The sequence below is a fragment of the Fusarium oxysporum genome, chromosome 3 (assembly GCF_000149955.1).
Source record: "Fusarium oxysporum f. sp. lycopersici 4287 chromosome 3, whole genome shotgun sequence".
Taxonomy (NCBI): Eukaryota; Fungi; Ascomycota; class Sordariomycetes; order Hypocreales; family Nectriaceae; genus Fusarium; species Fusarium oxysporum.
The window spans coordinates 3,369,435-3,382,871 of record NC_030988.1 but is presented as its reverse complement, the minus strand read 5'-3'; the positions used below and the strand labels follow the sequence as shown (position 1 = coordinate 3,382,871).

The window sequence follows — 13,437 nt, the reverse complement described above, 5'->3', positions numbered from 1 at the left end:
AAGAGCGATAGCACGGGCAGTCTCAGGGTGGTCACCAGTGAGCATGTGAACGCTGATGCCGGCCTCATGGCACTGACGGACAGAAGGCGCAGACTCGGGGCGAGGGGGATCGTACAGGCCGATAAGGCCACGGAAGACAAGGTCAGTCTCGAAAAGACCTCGGTCCAGTTCAGCTTCGTTGTCGATAACGTGGCGAATATCAGTTCGGCTGGCGAGGGCGAGAACTCGGAGTCCAAGTCGGGCAAGAGCCTCCATGTTTCTGAGAATATCTTGCTCAACATCTGGCGTGAGGTGCTTGATCTCATCACCGACAGCATAGCGGGGGCAAGAGGAAAGGACTCGCTCAACAGCGCCCTTGGTGAAGACCCATTGCTTCTGCGACTGATCATGTTCGAAAATGACAGACATCTTCTTCACGTCAGAGTCGAACGGGAACTCGGCAACCTCGTGCCATTGAGGCTTCTCTCCTGTAGCGAGGCGGAGACGGTTCCAGTTAAATCGCGAGGCAAAGACTTGGATGGCAATCTCAGTGGGGTCGCCACGGCCATGCCATTCGCCTTGAACCTGATGGACAGTGGCGAGGTTAGCCAGAGAAGCAACGTTCAAGTATTCCTGGAGTGTGGGATCCCTGGCAACGACCTCCTCGGGATTGATGGGGGTGCCTTCGGCGTCACTAAGCTGGAAGTCGATGTCCTTGGGCTGAGCATCCTGGAGACCAAGTTGTCCCTGGGTGGGGTTGAAGGGCTCGCTAGTAGCGCCGACTGAATAGGTACCACGGCCAGGAATCCATGCCTTCTTGACGATCATGGTGCCCTGGGTAAGGGTACCGGTCTTGTCAGAGCAGATGTCTAATACGAGTGTTAGTAACAGGTTCGACTCGGGATGGAGGACCACGACGGGACATACTAGTGACTCCACCAAGGGCCTCGAGACTCTTGAGGTTGCGGACTATGACGTTCCTCTGGACCATGCGTTTCGTGCCAGCGGCCATGGTAATAGTAAGAACGACAATCAGAGAAGCCGGGATCATGGATAAGCCAGTGGCTACAGCGTAGATGATGACCTCCCGCTTAGTGTTGAACTCGTTGGAACCGAGGACAATAATGGCACAGGCAATAGCAGTTCCCAAAAGAAGAAGGGCCAGCTTGGACAGTTTGCGCTGGAGGGGGGTTCCAACGTTGACGCCGAGGAAACGGCCAACAGCATCAGAAAAGGTCAAGGTCCAAGCCTGCATCCAGCGACCAGTCGAGGCAGTTCCATCTTCGCGGCGCTTGGGCTCACGACGACGAGAGGACTTGCCACGGAGAGCAACAGCGATCTGGCCGATTTCGGTGTAGATACCAGTAGCGAAGACGATACCACGAGCACGACCCTTGGTGACAGTCGACGAGCTATAGGCGACGTTGAGGCGGTCACCAGGGCCGGTATCATCAGGGAAAATGGACGCCGTCTCCTTTCGGACAGGGAGAGACTCTCCAGTGAGGAGAGCTTCGTTGGTCTCGAAGTTGACAGCTTCAATAAGGCGGGTATCAGCAGGGATGGTATCGCCCGTCTTGAGCTCGACCAAGTCACCAGGGACAATCTCAGCAGTCACGATAACCTGATTATTCCCATCGCGCACGGCATGAGCTGTGGGGGAACTTAGCGAGCGGAGGGAGTCCATGGTCTTGGCAGCTTGGAACTCCTGGAAGAAACCCACGACGATGTTGAGCATGATGACTGCAGCAACAACGCCGCCTTCAATCCAAGACTGGATTCCAAAGGAAGCCGCCATGGCGAGGATGAGCACCTACAAATCAGCGAATCAGTAAATCTCCCTCCGAGGCTCACAATCAAGGACAACGTGGGCAAAGTCGCTGTGAGATTCCTTGGAAGGGCCATGGAATGGTGGACATCTCACTAGAGTCAAAGCGTTGGCAATCTGACCGATGAAGATCTTGATGGGCTGGACACCCTGCTGCTCGTCGAACTCGTTGCGGCCGCACTCCTTAAGACGTCTCTCGGCTTCGGCCGTCCTCAAGCCGTCGACGGTATGACACTGAAGCTGCTCGGCGACTTGTTCGAAGGTGAGGGCGTGGGCGGGCGCCGTCATGGGCGTGTTGGATTGCCCGGAGACATGAGGCGCCTCCTCGATCAACTGCTGGCTCATGGCGATTGGGAGTATTTCATCCGGCGCGGTAGGAGGACGATTAGATGGGACAAGAGGTTGTTTTTTCGAGGGCTCTAGTTCTGTGCTGTTCTTGCTTGGGAAGGTGGCAAGATAGCCGAGAGGAAATACGTGGACAGAAGGAATAGGCTAGAAAGTCACTGCACTGAGGGTCTTTGACTGGTGAAGAAATTTGAAGAGTAAGAGAAGAGAGAGAAACAAGAGCCAGAAGGACGACAGAAGATCATGTCCCTTTTATCATGGACCCAACACAAGGACACACAGCGGAGTTAGTCCCGTACACGTAACTTTCCCTTTCAACCTATCCTGAGGTGCGTGCCGTCTGCCTCCCGATCCAACCCCACTTCCCCCCCTCCGCCAAGAGGGAGAGCACATGAAAAAGCAGCGTCCAGGGAATCAGGATGGAGAATTGGCTGGACATAAGATGCTCGCGTGTCGACTAGCCGTCCCGCACCGTGGCTTTGGGCCTGGTAGGCCCTGGCGAGGACTTTGATAACTGTCTTAGCAGGTGTCCTGGGAAAGAGAAGAGAGGAGCAAAGAAACTAGTCCGGTATGGGCGGAGGCTGGCGTGGCGTTTGCTGAGAGTTCCGATATGCTCCCGAGTTTTCATATTCTATTTCCGTAAAAAGCACACATGATAGGTCACCTTATGGAACATTAGCTTGAGGAACCTTCATGACATTGCCCAAGAAACAGTCATGGAACATTACCTGGTAAGGCATCCCCCGCACATTGACACAGCTGGTGTTTGCAAGTCCATCTCGTCGGCGCCCTCGACCTCGGGCCAATACTGATGGGCTTGATCTGTAGCGAGCGGAAGAGTCCCACCACCCCCTCCCCCCCGCGGGGGATCGAGGAACGCTTTTTACTCACATCTATATTTAGGAGTTTTTGAGGCTCCTTGTGTGGAGCCCCGTCGATGGAAGAAAAAGCGCAGATCTCTCGGGATCTATCGTTTTCACGCAATTACTGTTTGACATGAGTTGCAGCCCCGATGTCAAAGCGCCGTGATATTCTGCTGACGTATCATGTTTCGGATCTGGGCGGGCCTGGGGGTATTCCCTCTCCAGGGTAGTAGCGCGGAGACAGTAAAAACAATGGCCGCAGGAGAAGCCAAGGGTTTTTTTTTTTAATCTTGTGGACATTTTTATGCTTAAAAATATTATAGATTCCGAATCTGAGACTTGGAGTGATCCGGTTGGTCCTCAAAGTCCCGGCCTCCACACAACCTGACCCTGGACAAGTCGACAAGGATCTGCGTTTCTCCTGTCCATTCAAGGTTCCCAATGCAGCTTCGACCCTACAACTCGAGACACGGACGGAACCTGTCTCGAGGCTATTCACAGCCGCGGCAACACGCGCTAAAACAGACGGTCCATAATTCGTTACCCCGTTCCTTCTGATATCCATGGCGAATAAGTGAAATGGTTGCGAGATTGAGAGACTGTGAAAGCACCATGTCCGACACGCCTTTTTATGCTTATTTTAAACGCCCGAAAACGGCCAGTTGTGTACTCCAGACGAGGCTCCCGTCGGATAGACACGCGACCGATTTCCATTTCCATAACCCTCCAGCAGAATTCCAAATAGCGTCTCCCTGACTCGAGTCTCCACCTCTAATTGTGATCGCCAAGATAACTCCTCATCAACCCCCGACGCCAAGACAACCGCCACCAGCGATGGCGCCGTTGTCAAGAGTTTCACCCACCTCGCCCAGACACCGACTCTGCTCTGCATCCTCCTTATCGAGGACCGAGAGACTCAAGAGGAGTGCTGGCGAGAGACGTGTTGTCATCGCTTGAATCGCCAGCGGAATCACCGAGCGTGTCATGGACGTGGATCTTTTTCTAGCCTCTCTCTTTTTGTTCTGTTTCCTTTTTTTTAGGCCCTATTTATGAAGACTGTTGTTCCTTGCCGTTTCGGAGCCATTAGCTCTCCCCTAGTTCGTCTGGCGCTGGCTAAAATATCCCTTATCTCGGTTGATGCAGATGCCTTTAAAGATGAACGGATAGCCCCCGGAGAATGACTTAGCTTCCTTTCCATCTCTTTTTGTTTTCATAGGCTGGACCTCTATTATATTTTTTTTTTTTCTCTTTTCTTTTCCTTTTCCCCTTTTCTATTTTTTTCTCTTTTCTCCCTTTTCCTCTGTCCATCTTATTATTTCGAGGCACACGGTGACATCGCCAAGATGCCTGTCCTGAACCTTAGCGAGCTGAACATCGTGCTCAGCGTCTTGGGTCCGTACCTTGGCGCCCATCCATCTCTTGGCTCTTGCCGCTAAGGCCTTTGCTTACATGTTTGTATCTAGGCGCCTTCACGATTCTCTATGGCATCATCTCGGTCAAGATCAAGCAGGCTTGGTATCTTGGTGAAGCCCGTCAGTACCCCACATCCCCATTCCAGTCCTTTCGTCCTCTGCCTTCACATCACTACAGTATCTAACACCTCCTAGTCCCCGCCGTCTTCATTGGCGTCATCCTTGGACCTTTAGCAGCCAAATTTATCGAGAGCGAGAAATGGGGCTCTGCCGAACCAGGCCAGACTAACGCCATCACTCTGGTTTGTCCCCAGCCATCCCACGCAGCTTATCTACAAGACGCTACGAGCAAATACTGATCCCAAAGAACTAGGGCGTCGCTCGGGTTATGATTGGCGTTCAGCTCGTCATCGCAGGCTACCAACTCCCAGCCAAATATGGTCTCGCACGGTGGAAAGAAATGGCACTTTGTCTTCTCCCCATCATGACCGTCATGTGGCTCTGTACAACAGCCTGTATCATGCTCACGATTCCCAAGTTAACACTCCTGGCCGCTCTCGTCATCGGCTCCTGCGTCACCTGCACCGATCCCATCCTCTCACAGGCCATCGCCAAAGGCCCTTTCGCCGATAAATATGTCGCTCGTCCACTACGCGAGATCATCTCTGCCGAAGCGGGTGCCAACGACGGTTTCGGTTTCCCGTTTTTGATGCTTGCTACATACTTGATTCAGCACGCAGAGATCCCTGGTGCTGGTGCCAAGGCTGGAGCTGCAGGTGAAGCTGGTCATTCCGTTGCTCATACTTTGATGGCTCGTGCTGGTGAGGTTGGACGTCTGGGTGGTGGAGTTGGAGTGGCTCTCACAGAATGGTTCGTTGAGACGTGGCTGTATACCATTGTCTTGTCCATTGCATATGGTGCCGTTGTTGGGTATGGATCTTGCAAGGCTGTTCGCCTTGCTCTGAGATGGTAAGTGATCTCTACAACGCCGCAACATCATATCAACACCTGCAGTATTCATTGTCTGCCATTTTCCACCTTGTTCTAATCCTATCTTATACAGGAAGTGGATCGATAACGAGTCTTACGTCCTCTTTCCCACAGCCCTGGGCCTGTTCATCGTCGGAACCTGCGGAGCTCTCGGCACTGACGACCTTTTGGCCTGCTTCGTCGCTGGCTGCGCCTTGAACTGGGACGGCCACTACCTCCGCGAGACTGAACTCCGTCACGACGAAGTTAATTCATGTGTTGACGTCCTTCTCAATTTCGGCGGATTCATGTACATCGGTGCTATTCTGCCTTGGTCAGACTTCAACGACCCTACTGGCACTGGCATCACATGGGGTCGTCTTCTAGGTCTTGGACTCCTCGTTCTCATCTTCCGCCGATTACCTGCCATTTTTGCCTTTTATAAGCTGATGCCTGGTGTTTGCACAAACTGGAAAGAGGCACTCTTCATGGGTTATTTCGGACCCATCGGCGCTGGCGCCGTTTTCTATGTTGAGCACGCCAGACATTTGTTTCCGCATGATGGTGAGGGTGATGAGGAGGAGACCAACCTTGTTCGAGCTATGGGGCCGACAGTTTACTGGCTCGTGCTGTTTTCCATCATTGTCCACGGTCTATCGATCCCTGCACTCAACGTCTTTTATCACTACACCGGCAAGGCGCCTATCAAGGAGGATGCTGTTGAGCTGAGGCGCATTTCGATGCAGGTTGCCACCCCTGCCAATGCGGTGGCTGGCGATAAGGATACTTTTATTGCGTACAACCGCTTTAGTCGCCATGTCGATGCCAATGCTGTTGGCTTGCCGGTTAGCAGGTCTGCTAATGAGGATCATGAGTTTTCTGATGATGAGGATCTTGGCAAGGGGCGCCAATCTCCGAAGAAGAAGGGTGGTTTGAGATTTGTCTAAGAATGGAGACTGGTATGTAGGTTAGTCAGTATGGGTCTTTGCCCTAACCTCTCCTCTCGTTTTAGTTCCACAAGGACACATGGCCTGTTACGTTATATATCATGTCACTCGTTTACACAGCTTGCCCTTTCGTGACTTTCTCGTGATGGAAACTGTAAGTTCGAAAAAAAAAAAAAAAAAAAAAAAAAAAACGATGACAGCAAGCTTTAAGGACAAGTCTGACTTCAAAAGAGGTATTCTCCGATACTTATTTACGTATAGAGATAAGAGAGCCCTATCACACTTTTGGGGCTCATGAGTTACCAGTAGAGAGCACCAGAGTAACGCGCAACCTTAATATTTCTCGAGGTAGATAAGCATGCCGAAGTTTGCTTTACATGCCTCAGTTCTAAGACACTTGTAATGATTGAACTTGGTAAGCAATTATGTCTAAAAGTTTGACAAGGCCGCATTAAACAAAGCACATGCGACGACTCGAAACTACCCGGCGGGTTGATAAAAGTGGTTTTGCCCCTCCCCCCCTTCTGTTTCTAAGAGGGGGTGCCGTAACCTCTAACCGCGTACAAACCATAACCACATAACGTAACCTTCGTATAAACTGCGATAGGCAATTTTGGTTGTATGAAGATAAAGGTTATATGATTCAATTGCTGTAATCTCATATACTTCTCAATAGCAAATTCGTTCAAATTGAACTGCAAACTATCGTGTTGTGTTGTTACTTTTTTGAACGGTCAGTCCGACCCCGCGACCTCGGCGCAGGCAAAATAACCCAATCCACCTCTACATAACCTTCATCTTCTTCATCAGAATAATGATTCGGCCCACGCTCGTAGCCCCATCCATTCTGAGGCATCACGGATATTTCAATCTCTTCCTCTACATCAATTGTCACGCCAAATGGCATCATTGAGTGATTAGAAGGGCCGCCTCTGGTAGCTACCACCTGGGGGCACGTACTGATCTCAATATCATCCTCATCGGAGCCCGAGGTCCCTGGCAAAGAAGGTAACTTTCGTGTTGAGTCTACCGAGATGAAATCATCGGCGATATCGGTTTGAACATATATAACTTCAGCCTCGTTAGCCTCGCCGGGGCGAGAGTTTTCTCCGACCCATTTCTCGAGGTTAGGAATAGCTTCAAGGTGTGATTTTGGTACCATTGTAATCATCAAGAATCGATTTTCCTTATTAGCTACCTCCCGTCGTCGTAGCTGGCGTTGTTGCTCCTCAATTGTATTTGGATCAGTGAAGGTTTTGTGGATTTCCTCCCACCGAGTTGCCTCTAGAGCTTCTCGTGACGCCTTCGCTTTGGCAGCTGCTCTTCCTCGTAATTTCGGTCTATTATCTTCTTTGAGGAGGGCTTCCTCGCGAAGCTGCTTGAACCATGCTTCCTGGTCTTTTGCCTGCCTTTTGTTAGTTATCTGCAATTCCTGTTGAGCTCGATCTGACACCATCTCACGCAACTGCCGGATTGTATAAGCACCTCCATCGGGGTTACGAATCTGGCGTGCCTCCAGTTCGAGCTTTTCCTTCTGTAATTTTACAATATCCTTCTGCGCCAATTTGGCGATAATTGCATAGTCTAAAAAAGACTCTGCATCTTCTAAGGTAGCTCTCGTTGGACTGCTGAGAATTTGAAGCTCATCTCGTATCGAATTGAACTGTTTTTTGGCTGTTATTGGAGTAACAGGATGAATAAGGTTGGGAATTAAAGATTCGGTTTGCTCATGAGCTGCTCGTCGTAGTGGTTCCAAAACAACTTCCCGGTCAATTAGCTAAAAACCTGACTTTTCCCAGCCAATATATATATATAACAAGCTCTCAAGGCAACTTTTTATAGACAATTCGACATACCGAGGAACTGAAATCTCGATAATTGAAGGCCGCCGCCTCCAGTGAAGTCGTATAAAGCACTTCTTTGTGCGCGCTTGAGATGCTGATAGACCCCCATATCAAGAGGCTAAAGGAGATGAGTTGTATGACTAAGGAGTTAATAAGGGATAATATCGAACATTATATAATACCAAATAAATTGGGGATCCTTATGAGCTGAGAAACTATCTACAAGAAGCATTCTCTTTATTGGGAGATTTCTTTGGATTTTTTTTGGAGGCCTGGAAGGCGATCTCTTGTGACCAAGTTTCCCTTGTGATCTCGGGGCCGTACCCAAACCACCCCTCAATCGTGAAGTCATCAAAATCGCTGCTTTTTGCGAAGGAGTGCATATTGAAGTGTTGTAGCCTGCTCTAGCTTGCATTGGCATGTATGTACTCAGCTGATGTAATACCCTGTCATCACCAACAAGCCAAGATCTTGGCAAAACCTTGGCAGCCAAAAATGCCTCAAGTATTCTGCTGCCTACCAGTCAATTCCTCGAACCCATGGCCAACAAAAAGAATTTCGCTATTACTTTGCCAGTTTTTTTTTTTTTTTCATTTTTTTTTTTTTAACATGATCTGAGGTGCCGGAAGCGGAACTCTTGCTAGCCATCTGGTATCACTATATCGGTGATTCGTCTTCCCACAGTCCCGTTATTGTGTAAGAATGGCATTAGCACTTTAGCTTGATTTCGCCAAGAGAAGCCTGGCATCATAAATGACTCTCAGCACATAAAGGCTACGCCCGCACTTTCGGCGCCAATCTTGGTGGAGATGCCACACGAACGACCGAAGTATCTACCTCAATAATATTGCCACAGGTCAGAACAGGAGAGTAACAAGACAGTAATTTCCACCTAAACCTATCCTTCTTGCAACCGGGGAATCTGGGGACTCGCTCGATATACTTTCGATTTAAACAGTCTACACTTGAGTTTGGCTTTCTCGAGACGACAATTCTTGCGTTCGTGGCCTGCAGACAAATGCGAATCTCACTACCGCCGCATCATATTCGCAGCCATCCCCAGGCTTGTTGTGGGCGGCTATCCTGAGAGCACTTACGGTCCACTCTGCTGTAACGAGAGGGGTAAGCCTTAATTATGGAATCGTTGAGAAACATCGCCAAGCTGAGGCGACTGCAGCACAATGCGACTGCTACTACTAATTTAGAGGTCGAAGGTAGCACTGTGCAGCCCTCGAACTCCTCTGCAGAGCCGGCACCTGATACTCGAAAAGCAGTATCAACTGACATGAACGCGGATGAAGCGCCTCTGATTCCAAATTTAACCAATTTCGATGGCAGCAACACTGCGCCGCTGCAGCGGTTCATCGCACTGCAAGAAGGGCATGGGCACCGTATTGAACAAAAACTGCGCAAAAGGTCGCTATTTGATCGATGGAGGAAAATACTGAGCAAGAAGCAGCCGCAGGAGGATAATAAGGGACCTATATTGTCGGCAAAGTACGGCAGGTGCCAGGAAGTGGTTGGATATGGCGCATCTGGCATCGTCCATGTTTCGCGCAAGAAAAAGGAGAATGGAATTGGCGAAGAACTATACGCGGTGAAGGAGCTCCAGCGTCGGTCGCGGGAGACGGAGGATGAGTACATCAGGCGCTTAACCGCTGAGTTCTGCGTCCTCAGCGAGCTACGCCATCCAAATGTGATCCGCACGCTCGAGCTACTGACAGATGAGAAGGGGAACTACTGCCAGGTGATAGAATACTGCGAAGGTGGCGACCTATTCACGCTAGTGTACTCGGCAGGGAAGTTAGAGGTAGAGGAGGCGGACTGCTTCTTTAAGCAGTTGATGCGCGGCATCGAGTACTTGCACGAGATGGGTGTAGCGCACCGCGATCTCAAGCCAGAAAATCTGCTGCTTACCAGGCACGGCAGCCTCAAGATCAGTGATTTCGGCAACAGCGACTGCTTTCGCATGGCTTGGGAGAATGACGTCCATCTTATGTCCGGGTTATGCGGTTCAGGACCATATATCGCTCCAGAAGTGTATACAGATCAGGAATACGATGGCCGAGCAGTCGATGTCTGGGCTTGCGGTGTCATTTATATTGTCATGCGCACGGGGAGTTACCTCTGGCATCAGGCCAGAAAGGATCAGGATGAGATATATGCACACTATCTCAAGGATCGTCGTCAAGAGGAAGGTTTCAGTCCAATTGAGTCGTTAAACCCAGTAAGTTCCGTTCCCGTGTGCTTGGCTTTTCACGATTAAACTATTGACTAACGAGGCAATTAGTCAAACTGCCGGGATATTATTTACTGCATGCTAGATCCGAATCCGCTTCGCCGTATCACGGCATCACAAGTCCTGCGGTCGCAATGGGGTCAAAACATACAACTTTGTCAGGCGGCCTTCTAGCGCTGGCATAATTGAAAAGTGGCGTCACCTACATCTAAGCCCGCAACAAGCTAGAAAGGTTAGAAAGAGACTCAGCTACACATCGTTGTCATATCATCATACGCTATGGCTATATGCATATCTCTTGTCTTAGGAGTAGATAGCTAGGATGCTCAAAATAATCAGGGTAGTTCGCGACTGTCTTGAAGCCAGGTTAACGGTGGTCGAAACGCAAGGGAACTGGTCTGTCCCTCGACAATGAACGTTGGGACATATCCGGCTTTCTAAGTGACAGCTTCTAAGCTCGACCCGCTCGACGTACAATTTAGCTGATAACCGATCATTGGGAGCGTACTCTCTAGTTATATACGGCTCAGCCCTCAAACTCCACTATCTCCTAAGATGTCGGAAACGGCCGAGGCGATGCGTCGTCATCAAGCGGTGTTATCTCCTTGCCATAAGGGTATAGTTTTTAGCGCTAACATGGTATATTTCACGGTCAAAAACACTCGCTAGCCTTGCAAAGTCTGATCTCCGGCCCCCATTCGGATCTCGATACATGCGATGCCGTAAGCCGGCTGGATGGATTGGGGTCCAAGAGGCAATATATGGTATTTCGACTGTGTAACTAGACAAGATGTAAATTTCAGCTCCTAGAATGCGACCGTAATATTGACGGACCAGAGAAGTTACTCGGGGCAACGATTCGATTGGGCCAAAGCCCTCCTGCTGCCGGCGTTCCATAAGGTATCGTGCGTAAGATCTTCCTCAGGAGCGATGTATGGACCCGAGCCTCGGATTCCGGAAACCGTATGAACCTCTTTGTCCCAACCAAGGCGGACACATTCACTATGGCCAAAGTCGCTGATTTTGAGAATGCCGTCGCCAGTAAAAAGAAGGTTCTCACACTTGAGTTCAAGATGCGCAACCCCTATCTCATGGATATTCAGCACCGCGCATCAATTGTTTGATATTGCAGTCCGCGTCCTGCCACTTCAACGTGCCCACCATGCGCATCAAGTTATGCAAGTCACCACCAGAGCAGCACTCCATCACCTCGCAGTAGTCACCCTTTGTGTCCATGAGCAATTCGAGTGTGCATATTACATTCGGAAGCGCGCTTAAAACACAAAACTCTGCGGTCGACCGTCTTATGCACATATGTTCTGTCTCCTTCGGCTGTCGCTGGACATTCTTGACTGCATATAGTTCTGCGCCCGCTCCATTATCCTTTTTCCTGCACGAGACGAACGCGATACTGAACTTCGTACGGCCCGCTACTTCCCAGCACTTGCCGCACCTCTCTACCAGTGTTGCCGCGCCAGCCTTGCTTCTCGGACGTAAGCTGTGCTGTGATATGTTTATTAGAGTTCCACTGACTCGATACCAGCAACGGCATGCGCGCCTACCGTCGCCGTATGCTCGAAGGTTGCTCTGAGTCCTTGATGTGAGTCTCTTCGTGTGGTTGGAGCCTAAATGGTACTCATGACCACCTTGTGGTTCTGGCAGGACAGTAAGTTCCTGTAGCGGCATCTTCCAACCACCCGCAGACGAAATCACAGGCCACCTGTTCGAGTCTTATCGACAGTAAAGCGGTCCGAATACGTTGTAACTGCTGGTGGCGAAAGTAGGTTGCTTTTCTTAATGCAGAATTGACTGCCAACCAGATTTTTTCTCCCAGGTAAATGAGTCTAAACAAGACAAGGAAGGGATTCAGGCGAACGGGCTGATACAGCACTACGTTGCTAGGAATTTCTGCCAAGAGCTTCGCCAAGATGACCCCGCTTCTAGTATGGCCTCAACTCTTGATTTCGCTGCCGAGGACTCCGATAACTTGGCCTTGGCTTCAAAACGGTGGGAGTCTTTGTTATTATGATACTGTATCCATATAGGTTACCCATGCTAAGCTCCCTTTTTACATATCTAACGCACATTGGTGCCTCCAAGCGATAACTAGTAACAAAGAGAAGTCAATGACAGTAGTCAATAGCTGCTTCGCACGGTCATTATTACGCCTTGTCCCCAAGGTGTGACAGATTAGCATTGCCTTGGGGCGCGGGTCGAGAGATCTTAACGAGTGGAAGATGACAGCGCCAAGTAACCCGCCAAGGCGTCCAGAACCAGCAGCCCCGCTTTTCAGAGGACAATGATTACATTGCACGCAAGGTGTCGCACTTAGCGTGCTTAAAGGGTTAGAGTGAATATGATGAGCAGCAGCAAATGTGTTGATTGATGTCTTAAGTTGTCTCTTGTGCGGGGTATTCCATCCCGCAGAGTTACTTAAAGCATATAGCTAGATTACTAATGCCTACCCTGCGACACAAGGTCTATCGGCGTGAAGGTAGCGAGTGACAACTCTCCCCTGTAAAAATTCTTTCTTGGCACGCACTGTTAGTGCACTGTTAGGAGCGGGATTTTCTACGGGCTACTCGGCCACACAATACTGCGGGGACGCCATCGGCTCCCTAACAGCAGTTTTCAGAGAAGGAATTTTGGAGAGTTCACCTTCTCTGACAACACCTTTGTCGGATCTAATGGCGGCACCTCAGAACCAGAACGCCTTAGATATCGGAGGACGGTGCCCGTGGCATCGGTAGCGACATCCTCCCGATCAACGACGCCGATTGCGATGGGTTTTTCCCCTTTGAAGGCAAGCCGCACCGCCGGCCTCTGATTCCTTCCCAAGGTTTTTCCCTGCCGCCACGACAGTCGACTACGAGCTACAACTTGGTTACTGGAGATTGTGGACTGCGTCAGCAGATGTAGTGATGCGTGAGAGAATTCTGGTCGGTGGAAAAAGCTCGACAGTAGATTGCCCCCGAACCCGCTGACGGGTGACGGGCTTGAGAAATACAGCACCT

The 13,437-nt window shown here is 50.2% G+C and overlaps 6 protein-coding genes across 6 annotated transcripts; 3 read left to right on the top strand and 3 right to left on the bottom strand.

Annotated features, from left to right (window-relative positions):
* Positions 1-64: 64 nt before the first annotated feature.
* On the bottom strand, positions 65-2,149 carry FOXG_06691 (Na+-exporting ATPase; the record flags this gene model as incomplete). Its single annotated transcript, XM_018385360.1, has 4 exons — positions 65-72; positions 132-848; positions 907-1,789; positions 1,901-2,149. 4 exons carry the CDS (start codon positions 2,147-2,149, stop codon positions 65-67), a joined length of 1,857 nt encoding a protein of 618 aa, XP_018242674.1.
* A 1,663-nt stretch (positions 2,150-3,812) lies between these two features.
* FOXG_19347 (uncharacterized protein) lies at positions 3,813-3,998 on the bottom strand (the record flags this gene model as incomplete). Its single annotated transcript, XM_018399560.1, has 1 exon — positions 3,813-3,998. The coding sequence occupies one exon, from the start codon at positions 3,996-3,998 to the stop codon at positions 3,813-3,815; it is 186 nt and encodes a 61-aa protein (XP_018242673.1).
* A 357-nt stretch (positions 3,999-4,355) lies between these two features.
* FOXG_06690 (uncharacterized protein) lies at positions 4,356-6,340 on the top strand (the record flags this gene model as incomplete). Its single annotated transcript, XM_018385359.1, has 5 exons — positions 4,356-4,404; positions 4,476-4,544; positions 4,620-4,726; positions 4,798-5,393; positions 5,488-6,340. 5 exons carry the CDS (start codon positions 4,356-4,358, stop codon positions 6,338-6,340), a joined length of 1,674 nt encoding a protein of 557 aa, XP_018242672.1.
* Positions 6,341-7,058: 718 nt separating this feature from the next.
* On the bottom strand, positions 7,059-8,293 carry FOXG_19346 (uncharacterized protein; the record flags this gene model as incomplete). Its single annotated transcript, XM_018399559.1, has 2 exons — positions 7,059-8,101; positions 8,197-8,293. 2 exons carry the CDS (start codon positions 8,291-8,293, stop codon positions 7,059-7,061), a joined length of 1,140 nt encoding a protein of 379 aa, XP_018242671.1.
* Positions 8,294-9,469: 1,176 nt separating this feature from the next.
* On the top strand, positions 9,470-10,597 carry FOXG_06689 (HAL protein kinase; the record flags this gene model as incomplete). The annotated part of the gene is made up of 2 exons (XM_018385358.1): positions 9,470-10,411; positions 10,475-10,597. The coding sequence occupies 2 exons, from the start codon at positions 9,470-9,472 to the stop codon at positions 10,595-10,597; spliced, it is 1,065 nt and encodes a 354-aa protein (XP_018242670.1).
* A 791-nt stretch (positions 10,598-11,388) lies between these two features.
* FOXG_06688 (uncharacterized protein) lies at positions 11,389-11,547 on the top strand (the record flags this gene model as incomplete). Its single annotated transcript, XM_018385357.1, has 1 exon — positions 11,389-11,547. The coding sequence occupies one exon, from the start codon at positions 11,389-11,391 to the stop codon at positions 11,545-11,547; it is 159 nt and encodes a 52-aa protein (XP_018242669.1).
* Positions 11,548-13,437: the final 1,890 nt, after the last annotated feature.